Below are 16,418 nucleotides of genomic sequence, written 5' to 3'. Positions count from 1 at the left end.
CACACATCCACGCCCGAGGGAGGACTGGAACCTCCGGCGGGAGGGGCCGCGCAATCCGTGACATGGCGCCTCTAACAGCGCTGCAACTCCGCGCCGGCCACTCGCAGTTCTGGCTGTGGATAAAAGCACGGTAGTCATTGGACGAGGCGCGTGTCATAATTGCAACAATGTCGCCCAAACCTGTCCGATCTCCAACGTGCTGGCCGGCTAAACACAGTTGTAACTACTGCAATGTTGGAACGTGCGGACACACTCCCTGAACAACTGGACGTCTCTTTTGGTAGTGCTCACAGACTCGTAGAGTACTTGGGATACTCAACGCTGTGTGTGATCTATTTGGCCTAAAAGAAGGCCATAAAGAGCTCCGACGGCACTGATTGCGCGTTACGAGTTTGGTCGTGACAATTTTCATTCGAACATCGTCACAGGCTATAAAACGTGGGTTCATCACTTCGATCCTGAAATAAAACGGCAATCCATGGAGTAACGCCACATCACCTCTTGTCCGATGAAAAACTCCAAAGCCGCACTCCCAGGTGGTAAAATCAAGGCGGCAGCCTTCTGGAACTCTGAAGGGGCTGTTCTGTTTGACGTCCTACCTCATGATTCAGCGCTCAACTCTGAAGTGTATAATGCTATCCTCAGGGAATTGAATAAACGGATTCAGCGTGTTCGTCGTCGCAAAAGCACAAACTAGCTTCTTCGTCTCCATGACAAGGCCTCACACCAGAAAGGAGCTCACAAAACTTCTCTGGAGTGTTCTTCCTCATCCACCGTACAGCCAGGATCTCGCACCTTCCGACTGCCATCTGTTTGGAGCCGGGCGCTGTGGCCGAGCTGTTCTAGGCGCTTCAGTTCGGAACCGCACTGCTGCTACGGTCGCAGGTTCGAATCCTGCCTCGGGCATGGGTGTGTGTGATGTCCTTAGGTTAGTTAGGTTTAAGTAGTGCTAATTCTAGGGGACTGATGACCTCAGATGTCAAGTCCCATAGTGCTTAGAGCCATTTGAACCATCTGTTTGGCCTAATGAAGGATACACTCCGCGTGAAGTAACACATTGACGACGGGGGTGTTATTGATGCAGCAGGATGTTGGCTCTGGCGTCGATCAGTAGACTGGTGCTTATACGGGCATACAGGCCCTTCCGGTAAGGTGGTGTAAGGTCGTCGCATTGAACGGAAGTTATATTGAAAATAGGGTTTTGTAGCCAAAAGAATGAGGAATAATGATGTGTGTTGGAATACTGAAAAGAAAAAAAAAATCCCAACCTGCTTTCAGAAAAAACAATATGTTGCATTACTTATTGAATGACTCTTGTATTTTTGAGCCCTTGTTTGCTGGTCAATTTTTTCTTGTTTTCGCCTTCACTGCAACCTCTGAAAGTTTGTCGACGGAGATCTGGTTTGCCCTATATAAAGGGCTGGGTAAATGAAACTGTCCCAGAAAATGTTTCACGGACCTTAAAATACGCAACTCAACTTACATCATCTGCACTCGGGAAGAATTATATGAGATGGGTTGCCTAACTTAAGGTGCATGAAATAATTAGCAGAACGATTTTATTTTGCCTACCCTATACATGTGTTCAGTTCTGAAGTACATGTATGGCTTTAGCTCTCGCACTAACGTTGATGTTTTTCCACGTGATTGGCTCCTCACCTTGTCGAAACAGATGCAGTCGATGGAGCCGGAGACGTTGATGACTCTGGAGTTGATGCAGAAGATCCGCGCTTTCTCGAGTCGCTTCTGGCCGTACAACTTGCCCACGGTCATAGTGGCTGGCAGCGCCGGCGGAATCACGATCGTGAAGAGGTCCAGCGCCTTGATGGCGATGTCCGACGCCCGAATGAACCGCATCGACTGCGCAAAAAACAACCTCTTTGAGTCACACTTTGATAAGGGAGATTTACACAAAACTGGCAGGAAAGACGGAACCGGTCACAGAATGGTAAGGAAACTTTCAGTTGGGCGCCAGGCGCGGGACAATATCGGATGATTTGTTGAGGGGGAAACAATTATGTCTTAATCCCTTACATGCCTGTTCACAGATTAAGGACTGAAAAAGAAGACATGTGGTTAGGAAGAGGACTCCAGTCTTGTACTCTATACCTGCACGCAGTACGGTGTACCCAGGAATCGTCTCATGGCGGTAGTGGGACCTGAATCCTTCCGATACAGCAACACATAGTGAAAAAGAAAATCACCTAGACGTCACTGAATGTTCAGGAAGCATACAAATAATGGTCATTTTAGCAATAAAGTATAATACAAGATCCAAATGATTCCCAAACAACCCTAAATTCAATGTCACTTAGAGTAGCATGGTTGAATAAGCAGGGCCGAGGAGTTACCTCTCGAAATACCGATGATAACTCCACGTGGATCCTAGAATGCCAGTGGCAAGTAGGGTATGTCAGTGAGTGAGAGCGATCAATCTCATAGGCAGTTCTCAGCAAGATTAGTTCGCGAACAGAATGTCTTGCTTCTAAGTGACTTACTTCCACCAGCTTGACAAGGCAGCCAGCAGGCAGAGTGTGATTAGCGCTGGATATATTCAGCTATTTTCCTAATTTTGGCTAATTATTTATAACATTTATGGCATTTAGCTATTCTAAATATTTATATTTTTCAAATTTTACCTCCTATCCAGTTTCCTCTACTCAGTGCTATATGAGTGGTTTGCATGCATTTCATTTTTTCCTATGATAGTTCTGTTACTGATTCATATAATTTAATTATAGTATAATCATAATGATTTTCTTTACCATAAAATTTTGTTTCCGCTAATATTTCATATGGTGTCTTCTGAAAGAATAATAGTACTTTCATTCTCAGGGTTATTTAAATAATATTAAAGGACAGTGACTTATTTGTGGAGATTTCGGTGCCATAGCACTTGTCTCTGTGAGCCTCTGTTGTTCTGGAAGGAAATTATTTGCAATTTACTAGATAATGATTACTGAAGATATCCCTGTTAACCTATTTTTACCTTTGTTTGGTGTTCAGCGATAACTTTTTATTGATATTTGATGTACTGTATTTAATGTCATGTGTATTTACGTATTTCGTCATGTCTGTGAAAGTGATTCAGGATTTCCAATGAACTTTGCACACAAATATCGTAGAGGCTATTATCACTGCCATTATTAATTCATAATACTGGCTCTATAATTTTGTATCCAGTTTTAAATTTATTCTACAGTTAAAATCTCCTGCAGTGATAGTGTCTCTAGTTCTTCCAATATCCTCCTTCATTCCATATAATTTATTAACAAATTAGTTTAATTTATACACTGTTTCATCCGTTACGATTCTTTACACTTCAAAAATGATACATGTGTGTCCATGATATTAATATAATTTTTAATAAATTTCGATCAGTAAGTTTTCAGTCTGTGATCATTCTCCAGAGTTCGTTTATCATGGGGATCCTTATTCCAAGACTGCCTCTGAGTTATTGGTATACACAGTAAAGATTTGCGTAAGGCTTCCATTCTATGTGTCTTGTTCTTTGTTTCTGGGAGAACAATAATATCTTGGTTGCTTGTCTACAGCTCTTTAATAACTGCACCTGTTTTATTTTGCCAGCTTTATATTGTAAGTAGGCTGTTTATGTGTTTGTATGTTGGCAACGCTATGTAGCGCTCTGCATTAATAACTCTAACAGTACTGTGTGCACTCTGTAGAAGAATCTATGGCTGGTCGCACTAGCACTAGGAGGTGAACAGCCAGCAGTGATGGAAGTTGGATGCCAGTAGTTAGCATTGATGGAGGTTAGAGGTTTGAAGTGTTAGCGCGAGTGGACGATCTGGACGTGTGTCCGTCATGGAAACGTAACTTGTCGATGATTATATAATTTTTGGAACTCAGTGTTATGGACGATTATATAATTTTTTAACTGGTTGTCACATTCTTACGGTAAATACATTGTTTGCTCTGCAACAAAATCTTTCCTTTGCTAAGCACATGCGTATTAGTAGTTAGAGCCTACAGTAGTCTGACGCTTGTATTAACTATTTGATGCCATTTTGAGCAATCAGATTGCGTTGCGCTAGGATATTGTGGGTCAGTGTTGAGATAATAAAGAATATTAAAGAGACACTATAGTCAATTCCATTCAGCAATATAAGCAGAAAGCTTAAATGAAGAATTTTCAATATGTTCCATACAGCAAACAGAATACTCTGTTTCCATAACCTATTCTGTATTCTATAATATCCTTCCTTCTATAGTCTCACAGCGTTTCTGACAACCGATTTTTTTAATGAATGTTTATTTGGCCCGTTGCATTAACCTCCGACACGGGGGTCCAGATAATCTTTGTTCAAGGTTGCCTTCCTTCGGTCGTTGACACTGGTGCTCCATATCCAAAGTGATATTATAACAGACATTTGGAAATGCATGCAGCAACAGCCTTTCGACACCACCTAAACAGCACTCTACCTTCTGTTATATAAGCAGTAGCTTGCCATAGAGGCTCTGAGACTGACTGTAACTCATCGGCCGAGCACGTAACCGCTTCCTGGAGGTGGTTCCCAGAAAGTGTTCCGCTGCGCTGACGAGAATAATAGGCGGATATCGCAGGACGTGGTAAATGACCACTCAGAGATTGAGACAGATGGCGCTCTGATACTGCGCAACACGACAGCAACTGAAGTTTCCGCGGCTTAGCGTGGGATTGTTGCGGTAATACTTCGTGAATCAGATATGTGTGAAGACTCCAGTTCGAAGTGGGAGTTTTTGCAGCTCCCCACGCTAGTCTATGCTACGGCAGCCTTTTCGTTCCTGCATAGCTATGACAACCGACATCCATCTGAACCTGCTTCCTGTGTTCAAGTCTTTGCCCCTGCACTAAAATTTCTACTCACCACACTTCTCCATATTACCGAACTGACGATTTCTTGATGTCTTAGGATGTGATGTATCAAATGAAACCATCTTCTAGTCAACCTGTGAATAGACAATTGGTTCCACGTATCTCCGGAAACCGATCAAGGACTTGCCGAATCCGTTATACCCAGAATCGCTGCAGTACTGCGTTCCAATTTTGGGCCAACACGCTGTTAAGTAGGTGATGACAATGGTTTGGATCATCAGTGTATGCAAAGGGTTGCACAAAGTAGGTCTCAGAAAGTATTTGTATACTGTGTTTTAACTGTATGTATACTGTGTTTTAACTGCATGCCGTAAATGATTCTCCTTGTGATATTGTTGTATTACACCGAGGTGACAAGTCATGGGAAATCTCCAAATATCGTTTCGGACCTCCTTCTGCCCGGCATAGTGCAGTATCTGTACGTGGCGTGGACTCAACAAGTCGCTGGAAGTTCCTTGCAGAAACACTGAGCCTCTGCTGCCTCTACAGCCGCCCGTAACTGCGAAAGTTGGTTGGTTGGTGTGGGGAAGGAGACCAGACAGCGTGGTCATCGGTCTCATCGGATTAGGGAAGGATGGGGAAGGAAGTCGGCCGTGCCCTTTCAGAGGAACCATCCCGGAATTTGCCTGGAGTGATTTAGGGAAATCACGGAAAACCTAAATCAGGATGGCCGGACGTGGGATTGAACCGTCGTCCTCCCGAATGCGAGTCCAGTGTCTAACCACTGCGCCACCTCGCTCGGTCAACTGCGAAAGTGTTGGCGCAGCACGATTTTGTGCACGAACTGACCTCCCGATTATGGCTCGTATAAATGTACTGCGGGAATCGTGTAGGGCGATGTATTTCTATCGCTTGAGCCTTGTCCCGCAGCCACGCAGGGTCAGCCATCGTTAATCGGATTTGGCGTGTTAATGGTTAAGGGGTGGCCGGATGCGCTTCCTGCCGCCACTCCATACCCCCCGGGACGGAATGAGTGTACCCCAACTGTCTGCGTCGAGTGTAATCCATGGAATAGTGCGAACGTGTTCAGATGTCTGCGTGCCGTGTAACTCAGGCGGAACATGGGGACCGGCCCGGTATTCACCTAGCGGGATGTGGAAAACCGCCTAAAAACCACATCCAGGCTGGCCGGCACACCGGCCCTCGTCGTTAATCGGCCGGGCGGATTCGATCCGGGGCCGGCGCGCCAACCGAATCCAGGAAGCAGCGCGTTAGCGCTCTCGGCTACGCTGGCGGGTCGGAATCATGTAGGGCGATCTGGGTGGCCAAATCATTCGCTCGGACTGTCCAGAATGTTCTTCAAACAAGTCGCGAACAATTGTGGCCCAGTAACGTTGTTTCGGAACATGAAGTCCATGAATGGCTGTAGATTGTCTCCAGGTAGCCGAACGTAACTATTTCCAGTCAATGATATGTTGCATTTCATGAAAACACAGTCTACACCATTGTGGAGCCACAACCAGTTTTCACAGTGCCTTATTGACAACCTGGGTCCTTGGCTTCGTGGGGTTTGCGCCACACTCGAAACCTACCGTCAGCTCGTACGAATTGATGCCGGAATTAGCGCCCAACCGTTATGGCCACGAGCCCAGGATGGGTGCTGCTGGCGATGTCGCGATGTTAGCGTCGGTCGTCTGCTGCCATAGCCCATTTACGCCAGACTTCGCCGCACTGTTCTAACGGATGCTTTCGTCGTACGCCCCACACTGGTTTGAGCGGTTATTTCACGCATCGTTGCTTGCCTGTTAGTACTGACAAGTCCATGCAAACGCTGCTGCTCTCGGTCGTTAAGCGAAGGCCGTCGGCCACTGCGATATCCTTGGTGTGAGGTAATGCCTGAAATTTGGTATTCTCGGCACACTCTTGACACCGTGGGTCTGGGAATATTGAATTCCCTAATGATTCCCGGAATGGAACGTCTCATGCGTCTAGCTCCAGCTAGTATTCCACGTTCAAAGGCAGTACAGAAATGAAGTCATATTATGATGACATAATTTAAGCATCCACTGATACAGATTTCGTGTGATGTTTTCCCTACGTTTTTGTTTTTAACAGGTTGATTAATTGTTTTGAAAAGACCAGAGCCCTAACTGATTCCAGGAAGGGCCAGTCAGGACAAGTAGCCTCAGTTGTAACACTGGAGGACGTGGAACGATTGCGAACCTAATTTGATGAGGAGCCCATTGCATCAACAAGACTTGCAGCACAGCAAATCAAGATATCACAACGGTCTCTCCACAGGATAATGAAAGAGAGAATTAAGCATTTCCGTCACAAATTCAACGAAGCCAACCTTTGAAGGACAGGGATGTTGGGTATCGGTATTCTCTTCGAAATGAGATGATTGAGGCATTTGAAACTGAAACAGTGGAGAAGGAACAGATCTGGTTTAGTGATGAGGCACACTTCCGTTTCCGAGGGTGCGTTATACAACAGAACTGGCCTCACTAGGCTACTGGAAACCCGAATTCAAGCTGCTCCACATCACCAACAGAAAGTCACTGTTTGGTTCGCAATCAGTGCGCAATACATTACTGAGCCCATTCCTACTGACAGACACGTCACAGCCGACAAATACGGACATGTGCTGGAACATGAATTTGTACCGGCTACACAACGAGGCCAAATGCTTCGAAACTACTGGTTCATGCAGGATGGAGGAAGTCCACGTCACACTACGGATATCTTTCAGGAGTTACTCAAGGATTAAATGGTTGCGATGGACACGTCAGCGTTCACTGGACATGGTGTGGAATAGCCCCCTTATAGTCCTCATCTCGACCTGTGTGATTATTTATAACTGGGATATCTGAAGGATAGAGTCTGATGCAACTGCAACGCTCCAGGATGTTAGTACTGAAATTTTCAGAGAGATTGATGCAGTCCAAATTAATGTTCTTCAGAGTGTCATCTTGGAATTCAGTTCAAGACTCTACACATGCGACACTGCAGAAGAAAAGTACTTTGAAAATCTTCTGTATTAAATTTAAGGTGTTTTCCTATAGCATAAATATGATAACAGGAAGCTATAACCTCATATTATGTTGCAATAGACAAAAACTTCCCAACATTTATTTTGCGCCAACCTGTATTCACCGAAACAATTAAAATACCAATCTTACTTCTAAGAGTAAATATTTAGGGGATTTATAATATTGATGTGTAGAGTGAATCCTGGCAATGATTATTTTCTCCATATTTCTGGAGATATAGATATCATCATCATCATCATAAACATCAACAACAACAGCCATTCGAGACGCACTGCTGTATGAACACCTTCTCCAGACATCTCCATTCATTGTCTGAAACTTTATACTCGCATTTCCTCCTACATGTTCCTTGATGCCACCGACCCATCTTCCATTGAGTCGTCGAGTCAGTTTTTTCTTATCTCTTGGAGTCTAGGAAACAACTCTTTTGTCCATCTACCACCTATCGACCTGGCTGTGATCTACCAACACTATTTCAATGTACTACCTTCGTTTAATATATTATCAGTCACATTCAGACTGCCACGGGAACCTGTAAAAATGGTGTGATGTATAGTGTCTTGAGAGGACAATGTCTAAAATCTCCTCCGTCCAGAACATAAAATCGTTCTTTGCTGGTTTCATTGTTTTCTTGCGTGGATGGCATATATCGCTTTAGTTTTCATAATAATCCATAAGTCTAACCATTTTACAAAATTCCTCATCAGAGCCATCAACACGACGCGCATAAACACACAATACTCGGAGAAAAAATATTCCAGTCAAAAGAAATGTGTAGTGGCAACCGTATCAAGTTGGCAGCACTGCAAAATAGGCACCTTGAGCTGTAAACAGTTTCGCCATTTAGTAATCATGGATCAGTGGAGCGGTCTATACCGTGCTTTTACCGTATTTTACAAAATCCTTCATCAGAGCCATCAGCATGACACACACAAATACTGGACTCAATACTCGGAGAAACAATAGGAACAGAAATTAGCATTCTAGCAATATGCCCTCCATGGACGCAACAACCGTAAATATGGCAGAATATCTTGCAGGATAGATGATCACCGAAGGCTGGATTGAAAGGAGAGTAAATTTTAATTTAACTTTTTTTATGGCATGACTGCTTTCGGTGCTATTACCATTATTAAATGCGTGAGGGGTCCATCTGTACGTGGAGCCCGATTTTCTAATATATGGCATGAAAAATGACATGTAATGGTTATCACATGTAGACAAGATTGTATCATTGACACCACTGAACCAAAGATGTTGCCTGAGTAGCAGAATCGATTGTAAGTAGGGGCGCGCAGAATTTTGAAATTTTGTATATTTAGTTTTAAGTATGCAGCAACTCAATGTGGATCTTGTTAATTTTCCAGTAGTGGCCCTTGAATGTAGGAACTAAGTATTTACCAACAGATTTTATGTATAGGTTGATTAGGTACACCCGACTTGTAATATTTTGTGTGTTTTGTAATCCTGATACAGACAAGTTAAATTTTGGAATCTATTTTGTTAAACGATGTTAGACTTTTGTCATGTACCTATCCAAGTATTCCAGAATGAGATTTTCACTCTGCAGCGGAGAGTGCGCTGATATGAAACTTCCTGGCAGATTAAAACTGTGTGCCCGACCGAGACTCGAACTCCCGGTCCCGAGTTCGAGTCTCGGCCGGACACACAGTTTTAATCTGCCAGGAAGTTACATATCGAAGTATTGTTAACTACGTCATTAAGTGAGAATTGTAGAGCGGTTAAGAAGTTCACTGATTTTTGAAGTTAACGTAAAATGCTTCATATTAGATTTTGTGAATGAGAAACTTTATTTTGAGTACTATTTTGGAACTGAAGCATTCGGTCTTAGCATATCCCGTTAACAGTACCTCATGCTCTTCCATGTCGTGTTTGTTTAAATCCAATGAGTATTTTTTAAAAGACAGAGTCAGAAAGACATTAAAGTGCCAGAGTAATAATGTTTGTAACAGTTTCAATGCGGGCAGCATTGCACAGCGTTGAGCCAATATTCAAAATTATCACTGAACATTTGCAAGGTTATTCATTAATCAACTAATCTACTGGCATTTTTAGTATGAAGCCATTTTACAGCCGGCATTGCACTTCGCTGAGCCAAGATTGAATATTTTGTATGCCTACTTTGCAGAGAACAGAATACCAAGATTACATCCGTTGTGGACTCAAGAGCTAAGAAATATGTATTTCATTGTTTAATTGCATATGGAATTTTATCAGTTTATTACACAGGACCAGAGAACGCTCTGCTCACGAGACTGAGTAAATTTCAGAGGGATTGATTTCGTTATAGCCATTACATACTGATTTTTCAGATTAAGTTGTTCAATTTTTCTTTAGATTACAGTAAAACTGATTAAGCACACCATTTATTCAACAACGCATCACACAGTAAATTTGGATAACAAAACTAATATCTTTTAATGAACGTTATTCTTAGTTTTTATTTTTAAAGAACGTTACGAATGGCACGCAGCTAATGATGTAAAAAAATGTGCAAATACGAGGTATAGTCAGTAAATAATAGCTCCTGGTTTTCCCTCCTCTATTGAAATGGTAACGTTGTAATCCTGAATTCTGTATACTTCCACGAACCTTCTACAGCCCACTACAGCAACAGTGTCCTGGAGCAACAATAGACAACACTGTGTAAGTTTACAAAATGGCCGACATTGACGTGTGTAAGGCCGGTATTACACTATCAAATTTCTTTGTCAAAGATTTGATCAAAGATGTGATCCAATATTCCGTCCAATATATTTGACAAAGATCTTTGACGTAGCGCTAGAAGGGGTATTACACTGTCATCAAATTTTTCGTCAAAGTTCAAGATGGCTGACAACAACTTGTTATTAACCGCAGCAGTTGTACGTACCCCAATTGCATTGTGTGCACATGCAGAAAAGAAGTGGGGGAAAAATGGAACCATACATACGAGGTTGACAGTCTTAAAAGTCCTAGGATTACAACTTGATAATAAATTCAGTTGGTAGGAGCACACCACAGAACTGCAGAAAGGCCTTAACAAATCTGTATTTGCAATTCGAGTGTTAGCAGACATAGGCAACATAAAAATGAAAAAGCTTGCATACTTTGCCTACTTTCATTCAATAACGTCATATGGGATTATATTTTGGGGTAAATCTTGAAGTCAACCAAAAGTTTTCAGAGTCCAAAAGCGTGTAATACGTATTATTTGTGGAGTAAATTCACGGACGTCCTACAGAAACCTCTTCAAAGAACTGGATATACTAACTACTGCCTGTCAGTATATTTACTTCTTAATGAAATTTGTCGTAAATAATATATCTCTTTTTCCAACAAACAACTCAGTTCATACATACAATACCAGGAACAAAAATGATCTGCACAAGAACTTAAAAGCACTTACTATAGTTCAAAAAGGGGTCAACTACTCAGGAAAAGTCATCTTCAATAATTTGCCAGGAAACATAAAAAATTTAGTTAGAAATAAAGATCAGTTTAAAAGGAGCCTGAAAAACTTACTACTGGCCAACTCCTTCTACTCCATTGGCGAAATTTTTAATAGGAACAAATGGTGTATTGTATTTATTCATACTATTAGTATTGTTATTTCAGCTTAAAAAAATCGACATGTACCACATCCACGAGGATCTCCTCAGCACGGATCTATGGAACGAAAAACTAATCTAATCTGGGTGAAGCCGTGGGTTTTACGACGACACGATAAAAGCATTCAACAAAACTTGTTACGTGAGCTTACAGTGGAAGACGTCAAGTCATACATCAATTACTTAAGAATGGATGAGCATACATTTATGTATGTGCTCAATGAAGTGTATCCTAATATCACAAAGCACAATATTCACTTAAGAACTGCTACATCTTCAGAAGACAGGCTCACTGTAACACTCCCATTCCTTGCTACAGGAGAGGGTTATGTTATGTTAGGTTAGGTTAGGTTAGGTTAGGTCAGGTCAGGTCAGGTCTCCAATCTTCTTAATCTATTTTTGTATTCAGGGTACCTCACGTTGTAAAGCGTCTCATCAGCTTCAGACATCTTTATTAATTTTGTAGTCGTCGGCACACACCAATTGTATTTACCGGCAATGGTTATAAAAACACTACAGACGACAGAACGCTGCAGCGATGCTAGCGCTCCATGTGGTAACATGTCACATTGCAGTGAACAGAAGACAAGCGGTTTCTTTGATCAAATATACAGCGAGGCCCTAGATTTGATCAAATATTGGACGACATTTGACAAAGTCCCTATTACACTATCAAATATCTTTGACAAAGATATTGGACAAAGAAATTTGATAGTGTAATACCGGCCTAAAGACAGCGTTCTGTGATTGAATTCCTTACTGCGCAAGGTGAAATGCTCAACTGTGCTCGTGAAAAGCTGTGGAATGTTTATGGAGATGATAATGTGGACGTCAGCAACGTTATGTGATGTGTTCGTCGCCGTGGGGAATCTGAAGGGCGAACACAGTTGGCCGATGCAACGCGGAACAGCTGACTAGAAAGTTGACCAAATCATCCATGCCGCGCGGAGTGGACGCGCGGTTTGACGCCCCATGCCACGGATTGCGCGGCCACTCCCACCGGAGGTTCGAGTCCTCCCTCGGGCATGGATGTATGTGTTGTTCTTAGCATAGTGTAAGTAGTGTGTAAGTCTAGGGACCGATGACCTCAGCACTTTGGTCCCTTAGGAATTCACACACATCTGAATATTTGAAATCGTCCATGACGAGCACCGGGTAACAAAAGATGAAGCACGTCATCAGTTGCCCAGCGATAAGGCAATGTGATGACGTTAATTGATAAAATGGGCTACTCCAAGGTTTGTGCACGCTGGGTACTGAAATTTTTGACCGACCAGAATAAAGAGGCCTTGCACCATCAGGGTTCAGTCTGTTCTGGTCACTCAAAGAGCTCAACGTGGGCATCACCTTAAAGAGAGGAAGACGAGCAGTTCTGTGTGCCAGTGGCTGACGAAGCAGGACCATGATTTTTACTGCACATGTATTTGTGCTCTTGTTTGAAGGTGAAAGAAACATTGTGGACAAAGCTGGTGATTATACTGAAAATTGACAACGTAATCGTGAATGCTGTAGCAGTTATCCTATGTGTATGGTACTTAATTTTATTGTAAAATAAAAATAAAAAATGTAGGGGGTTTTCCTTCCTAACTGAAACTCGTATTAAATGCAAAGTGTCAAAAGAAATGCATGCAGTTGGCAGCACTGCGAAACAGATAGCATGGGCTGTAAACAGTTTCGCCATTTAGCAATTAAGGATCAGAGGTTTGGTCGATAGCGTGCTTTTGCCATGAAAATGCTTTACAAAAACAATGAAAGAAGCTGCAAATCGTGCAACAACTTAAAAAGAACGATTACTAGTTGCGGTTAGAATTATGTCAGCAGCTTACGGCAAACATAAATGAGGATAGTGGATTTCTGAACAAGCTTTGACCCATTTTTATCTCAGAGGTTACGTGAAAAAGCAGAACAGCAGTTACTGGGCAGATGGCAAACGTAGTAAAGTTCATGAGCGCCCTCTACATGTCAGCGAGGTCACAGTATGGCGCGCAGTTCCCTTATACGCTGTAACTGACTCTAGTCTTTCGAATGATTCAATATTTTGTTGCACCTGCGTTGAACAATATTCCACAACTTCATGAAACCTGGTTTCAACAGGATGGTGCGGCATCCCGCACTGCAACGCAATCAGTGGCAGCTGTGGGAGAATTGCTTGGTAACAGCGTCATTTCAAGATCCGATTACATTCTCTGGCCCTGAAGATCAATGGATTTGTCCGTTTGTGGATTTTTCTTATGGGGCTAATTTAAGAGTCGGGTCTACACGACTCGGGTAAGAACACCAGATGAATCGAAACACAGAGTTGAAGACGAAATTCGTGCTATCCCAGCTAAGATGTTGCACCAATCAATGAGGAACCTCAGGAGCAGATAGAAAGAATGCATATGCACAGGAGGACGTAATTTCCAAACATTGATAACTTTGAATGCGGTCTTTTAGAGGCAAGTTGTAGTGGTTCAACTGCTATCAATAAAATTTTTATTGGATTTCTTGCTATTTTTGTTGGGCATTTAAAAAGTTCCCTTTTTTGTGTCACCCTTTAGTATAGGCCACTGACGAAGTACAGCACGAATAGGCGAAACATGTTTGGTAGAAACAAATAACACTTCCATTTGTAAAATACGGAATTTTTTTCTGATCTGTTTGATAAAGCATAGGATATAGCGGTGCTATTCCGCTCTTTTCAACTGTAAGCTCTGTATAATATGACATGAAACTTTTTAAAAAAGCTGTCATGTGATACAATTTTGGTATTTTAAATGTGAATAAATTGCAATATATAGAAGATCGAGATTCCTTTACGGAAACAAAGTATTAAACAAACACCAGAAGGAGGCAGCAATCACAGCATATCAACATGATGGGGCTATTCAACCCAGTCAAGAGTCTATTATGCCCATTGTATTTCAGTGTCAAAAACACAAGCATTTACAACAAGTTAGCAATTTTCGTTCTATGAAACTTCCTGGCGGATTAAAACTGTGCTGGACCGAGACTCGAAGTCGGGACCTTTGCCTTTCGCGGGCAAGTGCTCTACCAAGTTGCTTTTTTCCATTTTGTTCGGTATTGTTCGTTGCGTTTGGTCTGGGGGGACGTCACATGACATCCGTTCAAGCTGACCGTTGATTCGTTTACTCAGCTTTTTTTTATTTTTATTTATTTATTTTTTTTTTATTATTACAGAGCGCTAGCGCCTCTCGGACCGAACACGCTGAACTACCTGCCGACAGCAACAGAGCTACCCAAGCACGACGCACGACCCGTCCTCACTGCTTTACTTCAGCCAGTACCCCGTCTCCTACCTTCCAAGCTGTGAGGAGGGATCGTGAGTTGCGCTCATGTAGTTCAGTTGGTACGGTCAGAGGGTTAGCTACCCTCTGTAATTAAAAAAAAAACTGAGTTGACGGATCAAGCGATGAACTTTAAGAAGTGTCATAGGACGTCCGTCCCGAGCAAATATAACAATCAGTTACGAACAAAATGAGATCAACAACAAAAACAGTTGGTGGAGCACTTGCCCGCGAATGGCAAAGGTCCCGAGTTCGAGTCTAGGTCCGGCACACAGTTTTCATCCCCACACTCTGCTGCAGAGTGAAAATTTCATTCTGGATTTTTCGTCCTTTTGCACCGACACATACTTCGTGTAACCGTGTAGCACATTACTGGCACATTATTCAGAGGAGATGCCTGTTACACTTGTTACTGTTTGTTTCATATCTTCGTCGAGGAACGAAGCACTTGGCTTTTTCATATGGTACGTGCGGACCATCAGAAGAGAAACCAAGAAAACGTGTTCTCTAGAATTTCGCAGTAAGACGTCAATTAAACTGAGACATCCCCTTGAAAAATTATGAATGAATGTGCTGGTAAACTCCTACGTTATTTGATAGAAAGACAACTGAGTAAAACTCAAAGTACTCAAACAGTTTTCTCTTTACTTATTCTGATCATCACTAAACTGACACACAATATTGTTAGCGCAACGTAATCTGACTTTCAGCAATCCTTACAAAAGAATGGCCCTGACTAACAATAACCTATACCGTTCATGAATGACTTAACACACAAAAATCTTCGTTACTCGAACTACTGCAATACAGCGAGCGCCAATACTGCCAGCTAAATAAAAGATTATAACTACTGAAGGCACTAACTATTGATAGGCATAGTTAGCAAATGAAAAATTTTGATAGAGAACAAACAATGTATTTACCTTAATAATGTTCAGAAGTCATCATATATATCCATCAATTCATGACAACCATCTTCAGAAATTTCCTTTTTCTGGCGGACACACGTCCAGATCGTCCGCTTATAGTAACCTCTCAAAACTCTGGCGTCTCTCTCTCCACATCCACCACTGCTGGCGGCTCACCTCCAACTGCCCAACGCTACGTGCTGTTCACATCCAACTGCCCAACACTACACAAGCGGATATTCCAACAATGAGTCCAACCAGCCACAGACTGGACACAGCACAGTCAGTGATTTTCATACAGAGCGCTACGTGGCGTTACCAACATAAAAACCTGAAGAGCCTACTCACAAAACTTATGAGGGAGCGGTAATAGCCCCACGTCTACGGGCAAAATAGCCCTATGTGCACGACATTTCGAAAGACGCGGCAAATCAGACCTTTGTGGAAAAGCCAGCTATATTTGTTGGTACACACACTGCATGACGTGTGTTTATATGCAAATAAGAGTAACAGTTTCACGTTATTGAGCGCTCCTTAATTTTTTAGGTTGTATTATTTAACTACGGCAGTAGCCTATGACAATTCGATTAGTTCTAGAGTTTGTTCTCTTGTCCTGTCAATAGATTTAATAGAAAACGTTCTTACTACACCACATGCGGCTATACAGGGATACTGCCAGAGACAGGAGGCTAAACGATCTTGACTGTGGGGAACTTAGAGCACTGTTGCAACATTTATTATTT

At 42.4% G+C, this 16,418-nt stretch overlaps 1 protein-coding gene across 1 annotated transcript in view; it reads right to left on the bottom strand.

Annotated features, from left to right (window-relative positions):
* LOC126198677 (polyamine-transporting ATPase 13A3-like) overlaps positions 1-16,418 on the bottom strand; it is a 452,249-nt gene that overhangs the window by 74,668 nt on the left and 361,163 nt on the right. The window contains exon 11 of the mRNA XM_049935173.1: positions 1,660-1,860. Coding sequence (XP_049791130.1) covers positions 1,660-1,860 — 201 coding nt within the window. The remainder of the gene's footprint in view (positions 1-1,659; positions 1,861-16,418) is intronic.

Source organism: Schistocerca nitens, chromosome 8, assembly GCF_023898315.1.
Source record: "Schistocerca nitens isolate TAMUIC-IGC-003100 chromosome 8, iqSchNite1.1, whole genome shotgun sequence".
Taxonomy (NCBI): Eukaryota; Metazoa; Arthropoda; class Insecta; order Orthoptera; family Acrididae; genus Schistocerca; species Schistocerca nitens.
The sequence above is the reverse complement of the archived record's forward strand: the minus strand, read 5'-3'. Positions and strand labels throughout refer to the sequence as shown.